Source organism: Rissa tridactyla, chromosome 22 (assembly GCF_028500815.1).
Source record: "Rissa tridactyla isolate bRisTri1 chromosome 22, bRisTri1.patW.cur.20221130, whole genome shotgun sequence".
NCBI lineage: Eukaryota > Metazoa > Chordata > Aves > Charadriiformes > Laridae > Rissa > Rissa tridactyla.
This window is the reverse complement of record NC_071487.1, coordinates 5,776,304-5,796,211: the sequence shown is the minus strand read 5'-3', so window position 1 is coordinate 5,796,211 and position 19,908 is coordinate 5,776,304. Positions and strand designations below refer to the sequence as shown.

The window sequence follows — 19,908 nt, the reverse complement described above, 5'->3', positions numbered from 1 at the left end:
CGCCGGCACCGGACGGGACGGGGCGGGGCGGGGCTGCGCCGGGGCCCGGCCCCGCCGCTCCGGGGCTCCCCCGCCTCGGCCGGGGCTCCCCCCACCTTGGCCGGCTCTGCCCCGCCTCCCGCCGCCCGGGGGAGGATGCTCCGAGCGCCGGGGGGTGCTGAGGAGCGTCGGGGTAACGGGGTGAGGGCGCGGGGCGGGGGGGGGGGGGGAGCGCCGGTGCTCCTGGCGGTGGGCGCTGGAAACAGCGTGTGAGGGTACTGGGGCCACTGGGAGGGACGCTGGGGTGACTGCTGGGGTCACGGGGGCCCCCCGCTTGGACGCATGCTGGGAATACTGGGAGCAGTGTGGAGGGAGTACTGGGGTCACTGGGATGCTGAGGTGTGGCACCATGGGGACCTCCCATTTGGGTGCATACTGGAGTCACCAGTGGCCAGTATGGGGGTACTGGGGTGACTGGGACCTCCTCTTCAGTAGGTATTGGGTGACTGGGACAGGTAGGAGCAGTACTGGGGTCACTCCAACTGCAGGGGGGGCGAACTGGGGTCACTGGGGGCAGTATGGAGGGACTGGGGTGACCGGGACCTCCTCTTGAGTAGGTACTGGGTGACTGGAACCGGCATGAGCAGTACAGGGGTCACTGGAACCCCTCCTGAGGGGTGTACTGGGGTCACTGGGACTCTGTGGTGGCTACTGGGGTCATGGGGACCCTCCACTTGGGCACATGCTGGGGTCATTGGGAGCAGTTCGGGGAGAGTCCTGGGGGTCACTGGGACTCTGTGGTGGCTACTGGGGCCGTGGGGACCCCCCTGCTTGGGTAGGTACTAGGGAGCAGTAAGGGGGTACCGAGGTGACTGGGACCAATACAGGCAGTAATGGAGTCGCTGGGAGCAGTGGAGAGGGGAGTACTGGGGTCACTGGGACTCTGCGGTGACTACTGGCATCATGGGGGGACCATCCTGGGATCATCCTGACCATCTCATACTGGGGCGATGGGACCAGTATGGGCAGCACGGGGGTCACTGGGAGCAGTATGGGCAGCACTGGGGTCGCTGGGAGCAGTGCGGGGGGGATGTGTCAGGGCCATTGGGACCCCCGGGGTGGGCGTTGGGACCACTGGGAGCCCAACCCCGTGGCGTACTGGGGTTGCTGGGAGCGGTGGGGGAGGGTAACTGGGGTCGCTGGGACCGCCCCGAGGTGGGCACTGGGGTTACTGGGAGCAATGGGATGATACCGCTGGGACTGGGGGCGCTGGGAGCGGCGAGGGTACACTGGGGCCACTGGGCCACCCTCGAGGCCCCTCTCGGGGCTCCCCATCCTGGACGCCGGGGTGGGCGCTGGGGGCACCCGCCGTGGGTCGGCTGGGGTGGGCCCCATCCGTGTCGTTGCCCCTTTAAGGCGCCGCCATCCCGACAATACTGCTCCGTCCCCACGCCGATCGCTGATTGGCGGGCGGCGCGCCGCGCGCGCCGAACTCAACGTGCGCGCAAACGCCGCGCCGGCCGGCCCCGCCCCTCCCTCCGCCGCTCACCTCTGACGTGAACCCTTCCGGCCAATCCGCGCTCGGCGGCTCCCTCCACGGCTCGGCGCGAGCGGCCAATCGGGAGCGCCGAGGCGGGCTCCTACTTTGCATAATAATAGAGGGGCGTGGCCAGGTAAGGAAGAGCCGCGGAGGGGAGCGGGGAGGTGGGGGGTCCCGCGGGGGTGTGTGGGGACCCCGCCGGGGGGTAGCGGTGGGACCCCGCGGGACGGGGGTCGGGGGGGGGCCCGAGCCCCTGGGCGGGGGGGAGGCCAAAGGCGGGGGTTGGCTGGGGAGGAGGCGCCGTTTGGGGGCGGGGGGGGGCTGGGGTGTCCTCACGGGGCGGAGCTCCCAGGGGTTGGGCGGGGGGGGCAGGTTAGGGGGCGGAGGGTGACCCCGGGGGGGGACAGAGCGGGGTGCGTGGGGGAGCCTGTTGGGGGGCAGCGGTGGGATCGCGGGGCGGGGGGGAGGCCTGTGGGGGTGGAGAGGCCAAAGGCGGCGGGTTGGGGAGGGGGATGGGGTGTCCCCATGGGGCAGAGCTTTGGGGGGTCTTGCGGGGGGGGGGGGGAGGACAGGGGAACAGGAGGGACCCCCGCGGGAGGAACAGGGGTCGGGGGGGGACGGACACCCCCGGGCTCCCCCCTTGGAGCCCCGCAGCCCCCGGAGGGTGTGGTGCCAGCTCCGTCCCTGTCCCGCAGACGCTGACCCAGTAGCCCCCGGACCCATGGCCCACAGCGCCAAGCAGCCGCCTGCCGCCATGCTGTAAGTGCCCGCCGCACCGTGCTCCGGGCCCCTCTGTCCTGTGGCCGCCAGCCGCCCCATGTCACCCTGTCCCATACTAGGCCCCGGCCCTGCGTCCCTTGCCAAAGGGTGGCCGGTCTTGCCGTGCGGGCCTTGGGGGTCTTCTGCGTGTTTTGGGGACCCCCGTCTCCCACTCCCCTTATCACCTGCTTCGTTAGCTTCCACCTGGCTGTGCTGATTAGCGCAGGGAGCCCTGGTGTCGGAGAAGCATCTCGTGAAATTCAGACCAGCGAGGTCTTCGTCCACACCCGCACACGGCGAACCGCATGCTGTCCCACACCAGCGTCGACCGCCGGCCCTCCCGGCAGAGGGCCAAGAGCGCGGGGGCCGCGGTGCGGGGGCCGCGGCGACTCCGGGCTGGAGGGTGGCGCATGCCAGCGCCAACCAGACGAGGGAGGTTCAGATAAGAGGAGGAATCTTGCCTGAAATAACTTTACTTTTTAAAGCATCCTTAGGCACGCGAGGAATCTGGACGGCGGGGGGGAGGCAGAGCTCTGGTGTCTGGTGGTGCAGGGCGTTAGTGTGTTCCCGGCCGTGGCGGCTGAGCGCGGTGATACTGTACGGGCATCACCGGGAATATTTCTGTTAGAGCTGATAAAGAAAGCCTAAGGCTGGCTGCTCCTGTGAGGAACCTCGGGGGTGGTTTTTTCTCCCAGAAGATGGAAGAAGAAGTGGTCTCACACCGTCCCGTAGGCTCTCGTGTGAGCGTGGGGGTGCAGGGCAGCTGGTTGGGCTCAGATCCCAATGGATCTTGTGCTGGGTACCCGCTCCATCCTCAAGGAGCAGCGCGGTTACAGAGGGCGTCCCTGGGGGCTTACAGAAAGGGCCCCCATCAAATTAATCGCACAGGTGGCTCGTACGGGTGATAACCTGGTAGTGGTAGGTTGGGCTCTCCAGGGGAATTTGGATTCGCACCAGGTATGTAATGTGACAAACGGGCGGGAGAAGCTCTGGGGTGCATCCTGGGTTGGGATCCGTCTGGCTTTTGGTACACAGCGGCGTTTTCTTTGTTGGGGCTTGTGCTTGGCCCTGGGCTGGTTACGGTGTCTGGTGACTCGGATGGAACCCAAGTGGGCACCATTTGCTGCAACTCTCGAGCCCTTTGTGGCTCCCCTCAAGAGGGGATCTGACCACGCTTTGCCAGTGGACACGCTCCGATGGAGCAGGAGCCGCGTCAGGGTCCAAAGGGTGCGAGCGGGACAGGCGATGGGATGGAGCTGGCTGGAGAAGGGGCTGGGGAGGGTCCCTGTGGTGGGGCTGTGTGTGCTCAGCCGGGGCAAGGAGGCTCTGCCAACCCGGGTGCTGGACCTGCGTCCCCTGCTGAATGATGCTGATCCCCAGCAAGTTGGAGAGGGGGATCTGGGGCTGCCAGCCCTGCGTTAGAGCCGCTCGGTGCGTCTCGGAGGTGGCTCGGTGCATCTTGGTGGCGGCAGGAACCTGATGGAGCGGTTGTGGCTGGAGTGGGTTGAGCCGGCGCCCTGCCCTCATCCTCTGCCTTGAGGGTTCTCCTTATCCCTGGCAGCACTCGTGCTGGGTGTGAGTGATGCTTCCAGGCGGTGCCCCTGGAGCCAGGATCCAAACCGCCGCGGCCCCTCCTCCCTTGCAGAGGAGGATCAGCTGGTTCGTGCTGCTTGGGACTCCTCACCGAGGTGTGCACCCAAGCCCTGGTGGCACACAGGAGTGTGACCGGCACTGTTACCTGCCCCCAAGAGCAGCACCAGTGGTTCCCAGCCCCCTTCCAAATGCCACTGAAAGGTCCCAGGGTTGTCAGTGGACCTTGGGGCAGCTTTCGTGTGCCCAGGACTGCCCTGCTCACCCGGTGCTGGGCTCTGCTTGAGCCCCGTCACTCACCTGTGACCTCCCCTCACAGAGGAACAGGAGCTCTGGGACTGGTAGCGAGTTTGGGGCTGTTTGGGTGGGCGGGAGCTGGGGGATCTGGCGAGCGTGAGGTTGTGCTGCTGGGGAATGTGTTGCTGTTGATCCCAGTGGTTTCCCAGCCCTTTCTGACGGGTACTCTCTGGCTGCAGACATGCCACGGGCAAAGCTCAGCATGGAAACTTCCTGGTGGCCATCAAGCAGGAGAAGGGAGAGTCGGCACGGACAAGCGGTGAGAAGCCGCACGGCGAGGAGGAGGTGAGCTCCGGTGCCTGCATCCTTCCCCACACAGTCCCCGGGAGCAGGGTCTGTGTTGCCCAGCCTGGGGCTGTCCCTCCACTCACCCTTCAGCAGCCCAGGCGCAGCCAGGAGAGCCCGTGGCTGCGGCCGTGACCTGAGGAAAGGCCCAGACCTTCCCTCGAGGGACAGGAGGCCCAGGCGGGTCCAGGCTGCTCCTGTGTCCTGCCAGCGCGATGGCGTCAGGCGCTCTGATCCGTGACGGGTTGTCCCTTTCCCTTCACTGGGTGCCAGCCGGTGAAGAAGAGGGGCTGGCCCAAGGGCAAGAAGAGGAAGAAGATCCTTCCCAACGGCCCCAAAGCCCCTGTGACGGGCTACGTGCGTTTTCTGAATGAGCGGCGCGAGCAGATCCGCACGCAGCATCCTGACCTGCCCTTCCCAGAGATCACCAAGATGCTGGGGGCTGAGTGGAGCAAGCTGCAGCTTTCGGAGAAGCAGGTACCGGCCCCCAGGAGAGACCCGCCCCCAACAGGGCTGGGCAGCGCCCTCCGGACCCTGCACCCCAAACCCCTTTGCTCGCTGCCTGGCTGCAGCTCCACAGAGGGAGCTTATCCCACTAGTGGTGGGCTGGTGAGCAGGAGCTGGGCCTCGAATAGTGGGGAGGGGTCAGCAGCCCCCCCGGGGAGCCTGGGGCCGGGCCGGGCTGAGGACCCTCTGTGACCGTAGCGGTACCTGGATGAAGCGGAGCGAGAGAAACAGCAGTACATGAAGGAGCTGCGGGAATACCAGCAGTCAGAGGCCTACAAGATGTGCACAGAGAAGATCCAGGAGAAAAAGATCAAAAAAGGTGGGTTGCGGGAGCAGCGGCTGCCGGCGTCGCTGCCAGAGCCTCTGGGGGGATGCTGGGCTGGCTCCTGGGGGTAACCTCCTTCCTCCTTTCCAGAGGATGCGGGCTCTGCGGCAGTGAACACCCTGCTGAACGGGCACCCACTCAAGGTAAGGCCCGGGCAGGTCTGCCTGTGTGGGGGGAAACTGAGGCACTGCAGGGTTCAGCCCGTGGGAACCGCGCTGGCTGCAGGTTTGGGCAGAGGGAGACTCCTGGGTTGTGCTTCAAGGCCCCAGTTTCCCGTCGAAGCAGAGCCCGGAGTGGCAGGAGGCAGAGGGCAGCCGTCCTCCCTGTCTGCCCAGGCAGGGCCACCCCCCTGTCCCTGTGCCTCCTGTCCGTCCAGCCCCAAGGAGACGGGTTCCCCTTCGGTGGGACCCTGCCTGATCCGTCCCCTCCTCTCCCCCAGGCCGGCGAGTGCAGCGACACCTTCTCCACCTTCGACGTGCCCATCTTCACAGAGGAGTTCTTGGACCAAAACAAAGGTGAGGGGCTGGGGGAGGGCTGCAGCATCTTGCGCGGGGGACGGCTGCAGCAAGCGATGGTGCTGCAGGAGCAGCCTGCATCCCGCGGGGCAGGACCACGGCGGGCGCTGGGTGCGAGATCCAGGCTCTGAAAGGTCCCTGGACCTGGATAGAGGGGCTGGTGGCGCTGATGAGCCTCTTTGAAGAGTTGTGGCTGGGGAAGGGACGGGGTTTGGGATGAGGGAGAGAGTCAGAGGGACCACCCCTGACATCGCGCCGTTCCCGGCAGCCCGGGAGGCCGAGCTGCGGCGCCTGCGGAAGATGAACACGGAGTTTGAGGAGCAGAACGCCATCCTGCAGAAGCACACGGAGAGCATGAACTGTGCCAAGGAGAAGCTGGAGCAGGAGCTGGCCCAGGAGGAGAGGCAGACCCTGGCCTTGCAGCAGCAGCTCCAGTCCGTGCGGCAGGCCCTCACCGCCAGCTTCGCCTCCCTCCCCATCCCCGGTGAGTTCGGGGCAGCCGTGGGGACCAGCCTGCTGCTGGGGCCTGGTGGCCGCGCAGAGACACACCGGGGGGGTTAATAAACGCTTGTCTGCTGATGGGATGGGAGCCAGGGCACTTTGGGGGACTCTCTGGGGAGCCCAAGGATGTGACAGCCCCCTGTAACGGGGTAGGGCAGGCTGGAAACTGCCCTCTGGAGCCATGGTCACAGCTGTGCCCACAAACTCCTTTTGTTCCTGGGCTTGTGTCGACGCGGCTCTCTCCTGCTGCAGGAGATGGCACCTATTCTTCAGGGTCCCTTCCCCAGTCACCAGCACGATGGGCAGGGCTGGGTGGGGACTTGCTGGCCCTGCTAACTGGGCTTCTGCCTCGCAGGCACCGGGGAAACCCCCACGCTGAGCACTCTGGACTTCTACATGGCCAAACTGCACAGCGCCATCGAGAGCAACCCCCTGCAACATGAGAAACTGGTGGTGCGCATCAAGGAGATCCTGTCCCGGATAGCCAGGTGAGCCAGGCAGGGCTGGCCGGAGCTGGCGCACGAGGACCCTCATGTCCCGGCCAGCACGGGTACCAGCGGGTCAGCCCGTGGCAGGGGGGGTGACAGGAGCCAAGCAGGGACGGTGCGGGTAGAGAGGGGCTCAGGGCTGCACCAGGCAGTTGTGGGAGAGAGAAACCGACCCCCTGTAACTCAGCCTTGCTTTCCTCCCTCTTCAGCGAACACTTGTGAAGAGGACCAGTCCCTCCTGGAGCCCGGGGCCGGCCGGACCATGGCCCTGTCCCTTGGAGCTCATGCAAGGGACAGTCTCTGCTGGTGGTCCGGCTGCTTCCCCCTCCACCCCACGCACCTGGCTGGAGAAGTGAGCTGGGGGTCCCCCTCCCCGGCCCCCCTGCGCCCGGCTCCTCTGGCTGCAGCATCTCTGAGGACCTTGAGCCTTCCTGGGGACCAAGCGGTGACAGGGCTGAGAGCCGCCGGCCGGCCGCGGTGCTGGGCGAGGGGGTCAGCGGTGGGCGTGAGCGTCCCCCCTGCTCTCCCGTGAGCTCCCCAGCTCCTGCAGCTCCGTCTCGCTCCACCGGAGCCTCCCAGCTGTCTGAGGGCGGATGAGGTGCCTGTGGGTTACTGGAGGGAATCGGCGCCTTCCAGGGGCGGCTGTTAACCGGCCTGTGGTGGGAGGGAGGCAGCCGGGTGCCCTGGGAGCCCCTGGGGCTCAGCGCTGCCTCCCGGCCCCTAGATCAGCCCAGGGAGCCTCTTGGTCCCCTCTCCTGCAGCAGGTGAGGTGGCAGCTTCCTTCTGCTCGCCTCTTGCTTTATTTAATCTTCCCCCTTCCCCTTGCTGCTCCCCGATGGGTGCCTTCAGCCCCCTGCCTGTGTCACCCTGCCTGTCACCTCTCCTTCCCCACCCGCCTCTGGGACCAGGCAGGGCAGCTCCTGCCCTTTGCAGTGGTGAAGGCAAAAATAATCATGCAGGAGCCAGGACTGACCCCTTTTTTTCCCCGTGGTGGGGAGCCTGTGGGGCAGTGCACAGGTTTTTGGCTCCTGCCTCCCTGCCCGAGCCCCTCCTGCATCGTGGGACCACCGTGACGGCAGCCGCGTCCCGGCCGTGCTGTGCTGGGGTCGCCCGGCCCCGGGGCTGCCCGTCACTAATCTCAGACTGTGTAATTAGAGAGTGTCTTATTTTCTTACTAGCACTACGGTGATCTGGCCCTGGGTTTAACCCGGGGCTGGTGTGCGACCGCTCGTCTCTCGCCTGCAAGGTCCGTGCTCTGTAGATGAGTCTCCTGGTTGCCACTCCCGGCGGCCACTTGGCTTGGGATGGAGATGGGAGCAAATAAATGTGGGAGAAAACAACCAGCCTGGGCTCCGTGTGTTTGTGCTCAGAGGCAGCTTCAGAGCCACTCCCGGCCCTAATCCCGGGAGCTTTGGGGTGTTGTAGGGTGATGGTCCCGAGCTCATCGCTGCAGCCCCCAGCACCAGCCGGGGAGGGTGCGATGGAGCCGGCTCTGTACGGGCTGCTCTCCCACCTCCTCCAGCCTGCCCGGGGCCCTTCCTACGTGGCAGAGCTCACCCGATCCCAGGTGGGTTACCTGCGCCGCGGGATCAGGTTCCCAGGCCCGGGGATCACCTTACGGCCGAGCCGGGAGCTGGCACCCATCTATAATTCAGCAGTGCCGGCAGCGGGATGCGGCGGGCGGGCAGGCGCGGCAGGCAGGTCCAGGAGGGCAGCCCCATGGAGAACGGCGTGGGGCAGGAGCCGGGGACCCCCGAGCTGCCCTCTGCCGAGGACATCCCGGCCCCCCGGCCCCCCCGTGTCCGCCCCAGGCTGGTGTTTCACACGCAGCTGGCCCACGGCAGCCCCACGGGGCGTATCGAGGGCTTCACCAACGTCAAGGAGCTCTACGCCAAAATCGCTGAGGTCTTCGGCATCTCGCCCACCGAGGTGAGGGGGCTGCGGCTGCCGGGGCGCGGGGAGGGGGCTTTGCACCCAAAGCGGGGGACACCAACCCCATGACACCATCTGTGGCCACCCGTCCTGTGGGTCCCCAGCTGCTTGCAAATGCAGCCCCCAAAATGACCTGGAAAAGAGTGGTTTAATCTCAGGGCTGTCACGTCTCCTCTGGGGAGCGGTTGGGTGGCTCTGTGCCTCGGTTCCCCCCCCGGCATGCAGGCAAGGAGCCGGGGCTACCTCTTCCCTGGCTGATGCCAGCGACCGCGTAGCCTGGAGCCCAGGGAAGGGCTCCCAGGGAGCGGGTCCCCGGGCAGGCTGGGTGTCCCCAGACCCCTCTGCTCCAGCAGCGCCCGGACCCGGCTGCCCACGGCCGGCACCTGCCCCGACAACCCGGATGCCCCCCGACCCTGCTGGGGCATCTCCAGCCCCTGATGAGGGGGTTCCCCGGGGCAGATCCTCTTTTGCACGCTCAACACGCACAAAGTGGACATGCAGAAGCTGCTGGGGGGACAGATCGGCCTGGAGGACTTCATCTTCGCCCACGTCCGGGGCGAGACGAAGGAGGTGGAGGTGACCAAGACGGAGGATGCGCTTGGCCTCACCATCACAGACAACGGGGCTGGCTACGCTTTCATCAAGGTGAATCCCCCCCCCCCCCAGCCCCGTGGGGTCACGCTGGGGCTGGGGGCAGCCGTGGGAGCGGTGGCCCCGCAGGGTGGCATCCCCTGCTGCCACCCCATCCCTGGGACCGTGCTCCTTCCCTGACTCCCCTCCCACCAGTGTGTCCCTCCCCGCCCCAGGCCCACGCTGGCCCTGGGGGTCACCCCCACCATGTGCAGTTTTGGGGGGGGGGACACACCCTCCCTGCCTGACCCAGTTGCTGAAGGACACGGGACCACGGAGGTGCTTTTGTGCCGGGTTGGGGGGGGGGGGGGGGCTATGTCTATCTGTCTTTCCCGTGGTGCCACCTTGTCGTTGTGTGTTGTCCCCCCCCGCCATCCCCTTCCACGGTCCCCAGAGAATCAAGGAGGGCAGCATCATCAACCGCATCCGGACGGTGTGCGTGGGGGACAGCATCGAGGCCATCAATGACCACACCATCGTGGGCTGCCGGCACTACGAGGTGGCCCGGATGCTGCGGGAGCTGCCCCGGGCTCAGCCCTTCACCCTCCGCCTGGTGCAGCCCAAAAAGGCCTTCGGTGAGTCTTGGTGGGGGGGGGGGGTCCCGTCCCCTTGCCCTGGGGATGGGGGACCCCTGGGAGGGGCGTGGGGAGGCCGATCCCCCCTGGCCCCCCTGTCCTGCAGCCCCCCCCAGGGTCTGCTACCCACGTACCCCACAGACTCGCAGCACCCCTGTATGGGGCACACCTTTGGGGAGGGGGGGGGAACGGGGGTCCCCATGCCTGCTTGTCCTCCCCATGGGCACCCCAGCTCCTCTGTGTGTGCTGTCATGAGCATCCTGTAGCCGTCTGCACCCCCCACACCCCCCGCGCCCATGGGTGTCCCTTATGCCCACGCTGCCCCCAAGCACCCCCTCCCCATGCACGGCTCAGCCTGCGGTGCCCCCCCGCCTCGGGGTGCTGGGACATGGGTGGGCTGGGTGACGGCCGGGGTGGGGGCAGCGAGGGGCAGGAGGGTGCCAGGCCCTGCCTGTGCCCTCACCCCCCCTTACTCTCCCCCATTACCCCCCCCCATCCTGGGGTGCAGACATGATCGGGCAGAGGACGCGGAGCAGCAAGTCCCCGGGCGAGGGCAGAGTGACCAGCGGGAAGGAAACGCTGCGGCTGCGGGCGCAGGGCCCGGCCACGCTGGAGGAGGGGGTAAGACACCCCCCCGCCCCCGAAACCCCCCCCCACCCCCTGAGCCCACATCCACACACACCGTGACCGGGGTGGCGATGAGCATCCCCACGCCCCTGGGTGAACCCTATGGCGGGGGGAGGGGGGTGTTGCTGGGTGCCCACGCGTGCAGCACCCATGGGCACGGCCTTGTGGGAGTGGGGCGGGGGGGGGGGTGTCCCTGAGCTGTGCCCCCACCTCCTGGCACCCACCCGCTGGGCCTCTCGCCCCCAGCCCAGCCCCTTCGAGGAAGAAGCCGCCCGCCGGGTGGACGACCTGCTGGAGAGCTACATGGGCATCCGCGACAGCGAGCTGGGTGAGCGGGCAGGGGGGGACGGGGGGGGCCCTCCCCGGACCTCCACTCGCCACTGACCCGGCCTCCCCTCTTCCCCAGCCTCGATGATGGTGGAGGCGGCCAAGGAGAGCCCCGGCGCGGCCCAGCTCGCCCGCGGCTTGGACTCGGTGCTGGGCGAGTTTGCCTTCCCCCAGGAGTTCGTGGCCGAGGTGTGGGCGGCCGTCTGCCACCCCGAGGCAGGGCAGGAGTAGCTGGGGGGGGGGTGGGGGTGGCGGCGGGGCCCCTTGTCTGCGTCCCCTCCCTACGTCCCCACCTGGGGCTGGCGGTGCTGCTGGGGGGTCCCCATCCTGCCCCCTCATTGCAACCAGGTGTGTCCCCTGAGGTGGGGGGGGGGGGGGCAGCAGGGCACCCAGCTGTCCCCCCATCCTCCAAGGACCACCCCCCCCCCCAACTCGTGCACCCCCGAAATGTGGTGGGAAGCGGCCGTGGCTCATTAAAGCAGAGACTGGAGGAGAAGGGCTGTTGCTCTGGCTGGACACGGGGCTGGGGCCCCCCCCATGGTCCCCCCGGGGATGCTCACCCCCAACAGGCGCAGAGAGCTGTACAAGCGGTGGTTTATTGTTGGGGGGGGCACTCAGGTGGGGACAGGGAGGAGGGAGCAGCCCCGTGCCCCCTGCCACCCCCCCCCAGGTACCGGGGCTTGGCGGAGGTGGGTGGGGAGAGCCCATGGATGCAGGTGATGGGGACAATTAATTAACCTGGGGGGTGGGATGGGGGGATGGCTTGTCTGTGTGTGTGTGTGTGTGTGTGTGTGTGTGTGTCCCTGCTTGGCAGCTGTCCCCGGGGGCCGCTACTGCAGGACGGAGTCAGCGGTGAGCTTGCGGCGCAGGGAGGGGTTGAGGACGGGGTAGAGGGAGAGGATGGAGGGCCGGGGGCGCAGGCTGGGGTAGACGCGCTGCAGCACGGCCCGGCGGAAGAGGATGTAGACCCAGGGGTCCAGGATCTGGTTCCAGGTGACCATGCGGATGTAGATGAGCAGCATCTTCTGCGTCTCCGGGGGCAGCATCTGGAGCCGGTCGCTGCCGGCCGGCAGCTGCTGCAGGACCGTCTGGACGATGAAGATCTGCGGGGCATGGAACGGGGCAAGGCGTCAGCGGGGGGGCGACGTGGGGGTGGGCCATGCAGAGGCCATGAGCTGCCCCAGGGTGGGGGAGATGGTGAGGGTCCAGGTTGGGCGTCGAGCCTCTCGGAAAGGGCTCCCAGGCCGGTTTGGGGCACCCAATACCGGGGAGCACCCGCTCTGCCTGCGGGCGGTGCTGAGCCCCAGACCCGTCGCTCAGGTGCCCACCCAGGGTGCAGCGTGGTGGCGGGGGGGACACCGAAACCCAGGGCCTCGCTAGCAGGGACGTGGGGGGAACAACACCCTGAGACCTGGGACCTCGGCGGGGGGGAGGCCACCAAGACCCAAGAGGGACGTGGAGGGGGGGGCACACCGAGACCCAGAGCCTCACCAGGAGGGGCATCCAGCAGATGGTGGCGATGAGCATGATGCCCACGAGCTGCACCATCATCTCCACCTCGCTGTCCCGGCGTCGCTGCACTGACTCCCGGTCATGGTAGACGCGGCAGAGCGTCACCACGCTGACCGTGTTGAAGATGAAGGAGAGCAGCACGGAGAAGATGCCCAGCAGGGCGAAGAGCAGGCAGAAGACGACGTCGCCAGTGTCGGGCAGGAGGGTGAGGAAGCACCAGGAGCCCGGGTACTGCAGCGTGTACCGCCCCAGCCCCAGCACCGGCAGCAGCCCCAGCAAGCAGGAGAAGCCCCACACCAGCCCCACGATGGACCAGGCGCGGCGCTTGGAGATGCTGGTGGAGCGGGAGAAGGGGTGGTTGATGCCAAAGAACCTCTCGCCAGCCATGGTGGCCCCCAGCAGCAGCGGGCACTGTCCGAAGAAGACCATAGAGAAGCCCAAGAAGTTACAGAGGTGGCAGCCGGGGTCCACCTCGGCCCAGGTGAACTTGATGAAGTGGTAGGGGATGATGACGGAGGCTGTCACCAGCAGCCCCATGAAGTCCGTGACCACCAGCCCGCAGAGGAAGACGAGGAAGGAGGAGCGGGCCCGGCTGGACAGCTTACGGGAGGAGCTGAGCAGGACGCAGAGGGCAAAGAGGTTGGAGCAGAGGCCGATGAGGCCGAAGGCGGTGGAGAACCAGGGCGAGGTGATGCTGTTCTGCGCCGTGTCACGGCCGTCACTGGCGTTGAACACCCCGAAGCACGTGTCTGACTGGCCGGCCGTGCTGCCGTTGCGGGGCTCCATGTCCCCCCACCCCATCCCGCTCCTTCCGGCGGCTTCAGGCACCCTCTCGGCTCAGCTCCATGGCGTGTGCTCCCTCCGGTGCCAGCACCGATCCCGCCTTGCCCTGCGGGGACAAGGAGGGGGGGTTTAGGGCCGGGCCCCGCGGCCAAGCCCACCCATCACCCACCGTGCAAATGTGGAGCACCCCCGGGCTGGGGAGGGGGACACCACGCCAGGGCCACGGCACGTGCCGGGCTGGCGCTGCTCTGGGGGCGGCAGCGGCCGGGAGGGCCCCAGCCCCGCAGCTGGCCAGGATTAACCGTCCCCGGCCGCGAGCCACATGGGGCTGTTGCCATGAGGCTGTAATCCGGCGCGGTGGGTGTTCGGAGAAGCGCGGCGCTGGCAGCTCCGCTCTGATGGCACCGGCTCCCCCTGGCCCCAGGGAGGACACAGCCAGACACCCCCGAGGACACCTGCCCTCTGCTGTGGCGGGGGGATGCTCTGAAGGACGGGGTGCGCAGGGACGGGGCGGCTGTGACAGGGCCTGATCCTGGCACACACCCACCCCCCCCCATCTCTGCTCCTTCCTCTCTGCACCCCTGGCTCAATGCAGGGAGACCCCGTTCCCGCAGTGTGGTGGGGAAACTGAGGCAGGAGATGGGACATCCATGCCCGGAGCCATGTGCTGCAGCCCCCGGTGCCGGCACGGCGGTCACCCCACGGCTGTGGGACACGCAGCTGGCCCGCATGTGTGCCATCCCTCCTCTCCCCCTCCCCGGCCCCGCCGCAGCTGGAGTCAAGGCTTTGTCACCGGGAGGCTGGCCCGGCGCCTGCGGCAGGGTGCATGAGGACGGCTGTGGTCGTGGGCAGCCCGGTCGATGTCACGCTGCCTTGCCGGGCCCTGACCCGGGGCTGGGAAGCATCCGACATCTGGAAAGCCCCAGGGCTGCCGCCTCCATCGCTAATTAGTCCAGGCTGCAAATGGCGTGATGTGGGATGGGGCAGAGGCGTGGTGACAGCGGGGGCTGGACACCCCAGGGACCCCAGGGACCAGACCCCTCCTCTCCTCCTGGGATCCCTTTCTCCAGGCTGTGGATGTCCTTGCTGCCCCGTCCTCCCCGTCCCCACACCGCTGACGTTGTCCCCAGCCCAGTGGCCCCCATGGGATGCCCAGCTGCCTCTGCAAAGACCCTGCCGCAATGCTCCTGGGCCGCAGGGGTCCTGGCAGCGCTGCCTTCCCCCCCTGCAGGGTGGCACTGCCACCCGCCCTCCGTCCCCGTCCCCAAGGCAAACCTCATGCCAGCCCCGATGGGCGCCAAACCCAGCGGCTGGTCCCGCGTCCATCCCTGCTCTGTGTCCTCATGTTCCGGGCGAGCCCTGGGCCGCGTCCTGCAGCCTGGCACCTCCATCCCCTCGCCACCCCCTTTCCGGCCCCCGGCGCGAGGGTGGCCACGGGGCCGGGAGCCGCGGCCCACACCCGCGGCGCACGCTGATCCCACAGCCCGTCCCGGGGCTGGGACGGGGCCAGGCGTTGCAACATCCTCCTCTGGGGCCGCATCCAGGCGGGCTGCAAGGCCGGGGGTGCTGGCACCCATCCGGCATGGCAGCGCCCTCGCCCCCATCACCGAATGCACCATCAGCCCCCGCGGCTGCTGGGTGGTAGCAGGGGCATGTCCCTGTCCCCGTCCCCATCCCTGTCCCGGCGCAGGCAGCTGGCAGAGCGTGGCAATGATTCACTGCCGCAGCGTGAGGACGGCCACGGCTTTTTCCATGAGACAAGAGCGAAAACTTGCTGCTGTTTGTTTCCTCCGGTTCCCAAGGGATGGCAGCGGCGGCCCCAAAGGCATCAGTCCCCTTGGGGCATGCGGTCAGGCCTCGGTGGCACTGTTCGGGGTCCCAGAGGAACCACCAACTTTTCCCATGTCCCATGGGACTCTCGTCCCTGGGAGGCAGCACATTCCTCCCATCCCATGGTGATGCCACCATGGCTCAGAGGTCCCACTCCGGCTGTCCCTTGCCATGTCTCTGCCCATGCTCTCGGGACACGGTCCTCAAATGTGTGTCCGTTCCCCACACTCCTTCCAGCGTGGCTGGGGATCAGGAGCACCCAGGGCGATGCCACCCTGCTGTCCCCATTGCCCAGGGACTCACAGCCATGGGATGCTCCTGGCTCACTGCAGCAGGATCCGACCCCTCTCCCCACAGTGTCCAGAGTGGGGATCCCCGCGGCGCCACCAGGGCTGGGCAAGGGTGCACCAGCCCCAGCAGCTCCGCACACCCCAAACCCCACCGTCACCCACGTCCCCTCCCCGTCCTCCCCTCCCCTCCTGCCCCTGCACCACCGTGACCCAGACCCTCACCCGCCGCTCGCTGCCAGCAGGGTTGGGGACACGGGGGCTCTGCCCCAGGACCAGCCGCGATGCTGGGACGGGCTCAGGGACCGAGCAGCGGGTGCCACCCTGCTCGGAGCTGCCTCAGCCGGGTGGCGTGGGACCGCGCGCAGCACTTAGAGGGAATCAAATATTAAAGAGCTGGGAGCGAGCCGAACCCCGCGCGCGCCAGGGCAAACCAGAGGCACTTACTGGAAGGGGTTCATGTGGGGGCCAGGGACTCCTCACTCGCTGTCTCCCTCCATCATGGGCGGTCACCGCAGGAGGACGCGCGTGAGGACGGCAGTTCCTGCGGAGGAGAGACCCTGAGCCCGCTGCCTGTCCCCGCGCGCTGCCGTTTGGGGTTACCGGATCTGGCAAAACCCTCTCCCAGGGAGATCCCACGGGACCAAGGGTTTGGCTGCGAGTAAAGGCAAAGGGTGCTGGGGTTAAAATCCCGGCGGAGAGCAGTTATCTCCGCAATGGGCCGCTGGAGCCCGAGAGGCGCTGGCAGCAGCGGCGGGGGCTGGTGCAGGCGCTAATGGGGTTCTTGGCGCCATGCGAGCCCGTGGGTCGGCATTACGCCGCAGATGCACCGCAGGCCTCCCTGCCTCCGCCGGGCACCGCTTCCTGCCCTGGCCACATCCGAGGTTAGCGAGGGAAAGGCGAGAGGCTAATGGGGGAGCGCAAGAGGCTGCTCCTTATCAGCGCAGCGCCCGCCCCAGCACATCGCTTCCCCGGACGTCCTCGGCAGGATCAGGCCGGGAGGGGCTGGGAAGGGAGGTTCGCTGGGTACCGGGGCACCACGCGCCTGCAAAGGGACCTCAAACCGGGCAGCAGCGACTCCCCCCCACCCCATGTGCCCCCTTGGCCGGGGCTCTGCCACTCGGGACGTGGCACTTGGCCGCAGGACGGCTGCGCAGAAGACGCTGCGGGGCGTTTGCATTTGTCCCTTTGCTTGCTGGACACCTCCAGGGACAGGCCCTTGTCCCTGGAAGGACGAGGACCTTCTCTGCAGCGTCCCTTCTCTCCCCCCAGCCTGATGTCCCTTGTGCAGCTGGTCCCACCCTCCCCCGTTGGGCACCTCCAACCACCCCCCCCTCCCGCCCCCGGCTGGGGCTCCCTGGCAGCAGATCGGCTCAAGGCCATCAGCTGGGACAGGAAAAGCAACAGCCACGTCATGGGGATGGGGACCTGGCAGAGCCCCAGTGTCCCTCCCTGGACCCACAACCATCAGATGGACCCACTGCCGGGGGAGATGGCCTGGCCCGGAGCAGGGACACCCCTGGGACACCCAGGACAGAGGACATTCATGGAAAGCATGGATAGACCCCGCCAGGCACGGTGGCTGTCCTCGCCTGTCCCTGCTGTGGCCCGTCGCGGGGGGTCCCCAACCCGGTCACCCCCCGGGCTGGGTTAGCACCGTCCCTGGGCCATCTCCTCCCAACCTGTCCCCAGGGCCCCCGGCGCAGGGCGGGCGGTGGCGGATCACCCTGGGCACCTTTGGGTGCAAGAGCCGGGGCAGCGCTGGGCCCCCGAGGTGGCAGGCCCGAGGCGGGGGGGGGGGGGGCAGCCAGGGCCCCCCCGCGCCTCGGCTGCCCCCGGCCGCAGCATCGCGGCACCTCCGGGGCTCCGAAGCCGCCGCTGGGTCGCCCGCTCCGCCCGCCCAGAACAGCCCTTTTCCCGGTCCTTTCCCGGTCTTTTCCCGGCCCTTCCCAGCAACGCGGCGGAGCCGGCGAGGGGGGACGGGGGACGCTGCTCTGGCAAAGCCGCTCGCAGGGGCCGGGTCCGCCCCGGCGGGGGGAGCCCCGAAAGCTGGTGCCGGGGAGAGCCTGGGACGTGCCAGCCCCGGACACCCAGCGCGGGGGGCAGACAGCCGGGGGGGGTTGGAGGGGCACCACGTCCCCGCTCCCCCTCCCCCCAACCCGTGGGGGGTCACCGCTTTCTCCCTCCCCCGAAACCTTCGGGTTTCTGCGCAAACCAGCCCTTATCGTCCCGGCCCAGCCCTGCGGTTTCTCCGTCCGTCCCGGTCCCTCCGTCCTTCCGTCCGTCCCAGCTTCGGGGGCTCTTTCTCCTTCTCAGCCCCTCCGGTCCCTACCCCCGCCCCCCGGGTCCTGCATCCTCCGGCCCCTCCATCAGCGGCTCCCGACCCGGCCCTACCTCGCTGCCGCCGGGACGGCGCGGCTCCGCCCGGCTCAGCCCAGCCCGGCTCGGCCCCGCTCGGCTCCTCTCGGCCCCTCTCGGCCCGGCTCAGCCCGGTCCCGCCGGGGGGCGCGGGGGAAGGGCCGAGCCGCCGGCGCCCCCCGCCCCGCCCCGCGCCCCCGGAACAGTGTCCGGATCCGCCGCCCTCCCCCCGCTCCGCACGGGGCTCCCGACCCCCCCCCCTCCCCGTCCCCCGCCGACTCCCCCCCCGACCCCCCCCTCGGCTCCCGTGCCGGCACCCAGCGCCCCGAGGGATGAGGCACGGCGTCCCCCGGCCCCACCTGCCCCCACCCCGGGACCCCCCCCATCCCGGGACCCCCCCCACGGCCGGTCCGGCTATATTTAGCCGCTCCGCGTTACTCATCTGTTTACCCCAGGCGGATTCCTGCGGCCGGGGGGGGCGCGGGGGGGGTCAGTCCCGCCGCCGCCGCCGTTGTCCCCGCGGGACCCGCACGGCACAGCCCCGTCGGGCGGCACCGCAGGGGGCCTCGTCCTCCAGCCTGGCGGGGGGGGGCGTCCCCGCCGTCACCCACGGCGGCCCCCGAGACCCGGTAACGGGGAGGAAGGAGGGTGGAGGAGAGCGACCGGCCCCCCCCACCCCCCCCGCCCGGCAGCGTCCCTGGGTGTCCCCATAACCCCGGCCGTCCCTACCCCAGGGGACACACCGGACGCCCGGCTGCTCGGAGCTCGGTGTGTCACTGAGCTGCCCAGTGGCAGGTGGCCCAGGTGGCCCATCCCAGGCACTGTCCCGCTGAGGCGTGAGAGCTGCAGGAGGGACGCGGTGGCCTCTGCTGCTCCTTGTGGCCCGCTGGGGAGGGCAAAGCCCGTCCCTGGCACCAGCGTCTCCATCCAGCTCGGAAGCACTGGGAGCGTCTGAGCCCACGGGTGACGCAGTGGCGCCCCGTGCACCCGGTGTCCCCCGAAGGCCAGGCTGGGGCACGCGGGCGGCTGAGCGATGCTCGGGAGCCTGAGCAGGATGTTTTCCTGCCACCGCCTTGGCACTGCCGGGCTGCAGACCCCGTCCCTCCATCCCCTGGTGTGGAGCAAAGACTCACAGCAGAAGCCCAGGAGCGGGGTGACAGTCGTTTGGAGCCAGAGGGACACCTGCGGAGCCGGACCACGGCCGGCCCTGGTGGAGGAACGTGCCGGGAGCAGGAGAGGCCCCGCCGTGAGCAAACTCGTCTCAGCACCGGCCGTCGTGCCCGGATGCTGCTGGGGTGGGTGTGCCGACCCTCCCGCCGGGCTGGCGCGGGGCGCAGCTCCGCTCTCAGAGGATGTGGGCACGGGGGGTGCCGAAGGGCGGATCCTCACTGGCCTTGCCACCACCCTGGCGTGAACCCAGCCGAGCCTCTGACAACTGTTTCCGACAGCAGAAAAGAGCTGGACCTCCCAAACCCAGCCCGGGGCTGCGCCGTGGCAAACCACGAGGCAGAGGAACAGAACCGGCTCCCCCCAAAATACGGGGGAGATGTGGAGCAGAGCACCCAGAGCAGCCGCGGCTGGAAAAACCATCCTGGCCTTCAGCTGGGTCCAGCCCCTGAACCGGCCGCGGTGGGTGCCCGGCAGCCGTAGCCCCGGGGCTCAGGCTCTCGTGCCCCATCAGCGGCTCCATCCAGGGCTGGACGTCGGGGGTGTGGGGAAAAGGCAGCGCCTGGGAGGGGACACGGACCCTGTCCAGGCTGGGGACACCGTAGGATGTTTTTGGGGGAGTAGCCCCCCCATGCGTGTGTGTGCCCAGGAGGGAGGGGGCACAGCGGGGGGGGGGGGTCGTTAAGCAGGGAGGGCGCCCAACCACTGCCTTTGAGGTTTGGTTGGGTTTTTTTTCCCATTTCCTCCAAAGCCGTCCCTGGCCCGGCCGTCACAGGCTTCCTGCGCTGAGCTCGGCGCCGGACCCCCCTGCACCAGGCAGACGCTCAGTGCTTTAAATAACCCACAGGAAGGAGAGGCCGGGGACGCGTCCCAGCGCGGCCGGCCTGGGATGTCCGGCAGGATGGGGAGGGGGCACCGGCTGTGGGGCTGGGACGGTTGGGGTCTGCCCCGTCCCCGCGGGAAGCTCCGCAGCGTGGGCTCCCCCCGCCTTTGCAGGGCTGGATCCCACCGGCGGCGCCCAGAGCTCTGACACCTTCGCTGCACCTTTTTGAGGGCTGGACTGAAGAATCACGGAAGGATCATAGAATTGTTAG

The 19,908-nt window shown here is 68.5% G+C and overlaps 3 protein-coding genes across 8 annotated transcripts; 2 read left to right on the top strand and 1 right to left on the bottom strand.

Annotated features, from left to right (window-relative positions):
- The first annotated feature begins 52 nt into the window (after positions 1–52).
- On the top strand, positions 53–8,129 carry HMG20B (high mobility group 20B). 5 transcript variants are annotated; one of them, XM_054182062.1, is made up of 11 exons: positions 53–180; positions 1,396–1,652; positions 2,215–2,278; positions 4,345–4,450; positions 4,724–4,927; positions 5,156–5,276; positions 5,373–5,425; positions 5,722–5,797; positions 6,066–6,281; positions 6,654–6,786; positions 6,996–8,129. In XM_054182062.1, exons 3-11 carry the CDS (start codon positions 2,241–2,243, stop codon positions 7,006–7,008), a joined length of 960 nt encoding a protein of 319 aa, XP_054038037.1. In that variant the 5' UTR covers positions 53–180; positions 1,396–1,652; positions 2,215–2,240; the 3' UTR covers positions 7,009–8,129. The 5 variants fall into 5 exon arrangements, with proteins under 5 accessions (XP_054038037.1, XP_054038038.1, XP_054038036.1 ...); XM_054182063.1 differs by having other exon boundaries at positions 57–172; XM_054182061.1 differs by lacking the exon at positions 53–180 and adding an exon at positions 297–658 and having other exon boundaries at positions 755–1,652.
- Positions 8,130–8,457: 328 nt separating this feature from the next.
- Positions 8,458–11,108, top strand: GIPC3 (GIPC PDZ domain containing family member 3). The gene is made up of 6 exons (XM_054182066.1): positions 8,458–8,715; positions 9,178–9,363; positions 9,743–9,923; positions 10,432–10,544; positions 10,797–10,878; positions 10,957–11,108. The coding sequence occupies exons 1-6, from the start codon at positions 8,458–8,460 to the stop codon at positions 11,106–11,108; spliced, it is 972 nt and encodes a 323-aa protein (XP_054038041.1).
- A 359-nt stretch (positions 11,109–11,467) lies between these two features.
- Positions 11,468–19,047, bottom strand: TBXA2R (thromboxane A2 receptor). Of its 2 annotated transcripts, none has more exons than XM_054182036.1 (4): positions 18,781–19,047; positions 15,737–15,833; positions 12,369–13,278; positions 11,468–11,980 (listed from the first exon to the last, which is right to left on the bottom strand). In XM_054182036.1, the coding sequence occupies exons 3-4, from the start codon at positions 13,188–13,190 to the stop codon at positions 11,708–11,710; spliced, it is 1,095 nt and encodes a 364-aa protein (XP_054038011.1). In that variant the 5' UTR covers positions 13,191–13,278; positions 15,737–15,833; positions 18,781–19,047; the 3' UTR covers positions 11,468–11,707. The 2 variants fall into 2 exon arrangements, with proteins under 2 accessions (XP_054038011.1, XP_054038010.1); XM_054182035.1 differs by lacking the exon at positions 18,781–19,047 and adding an exon at positions 17,684–17,813.
- Between the last annotated feature and the right edge of the window lie 861 nt (positions 19,048–19,908).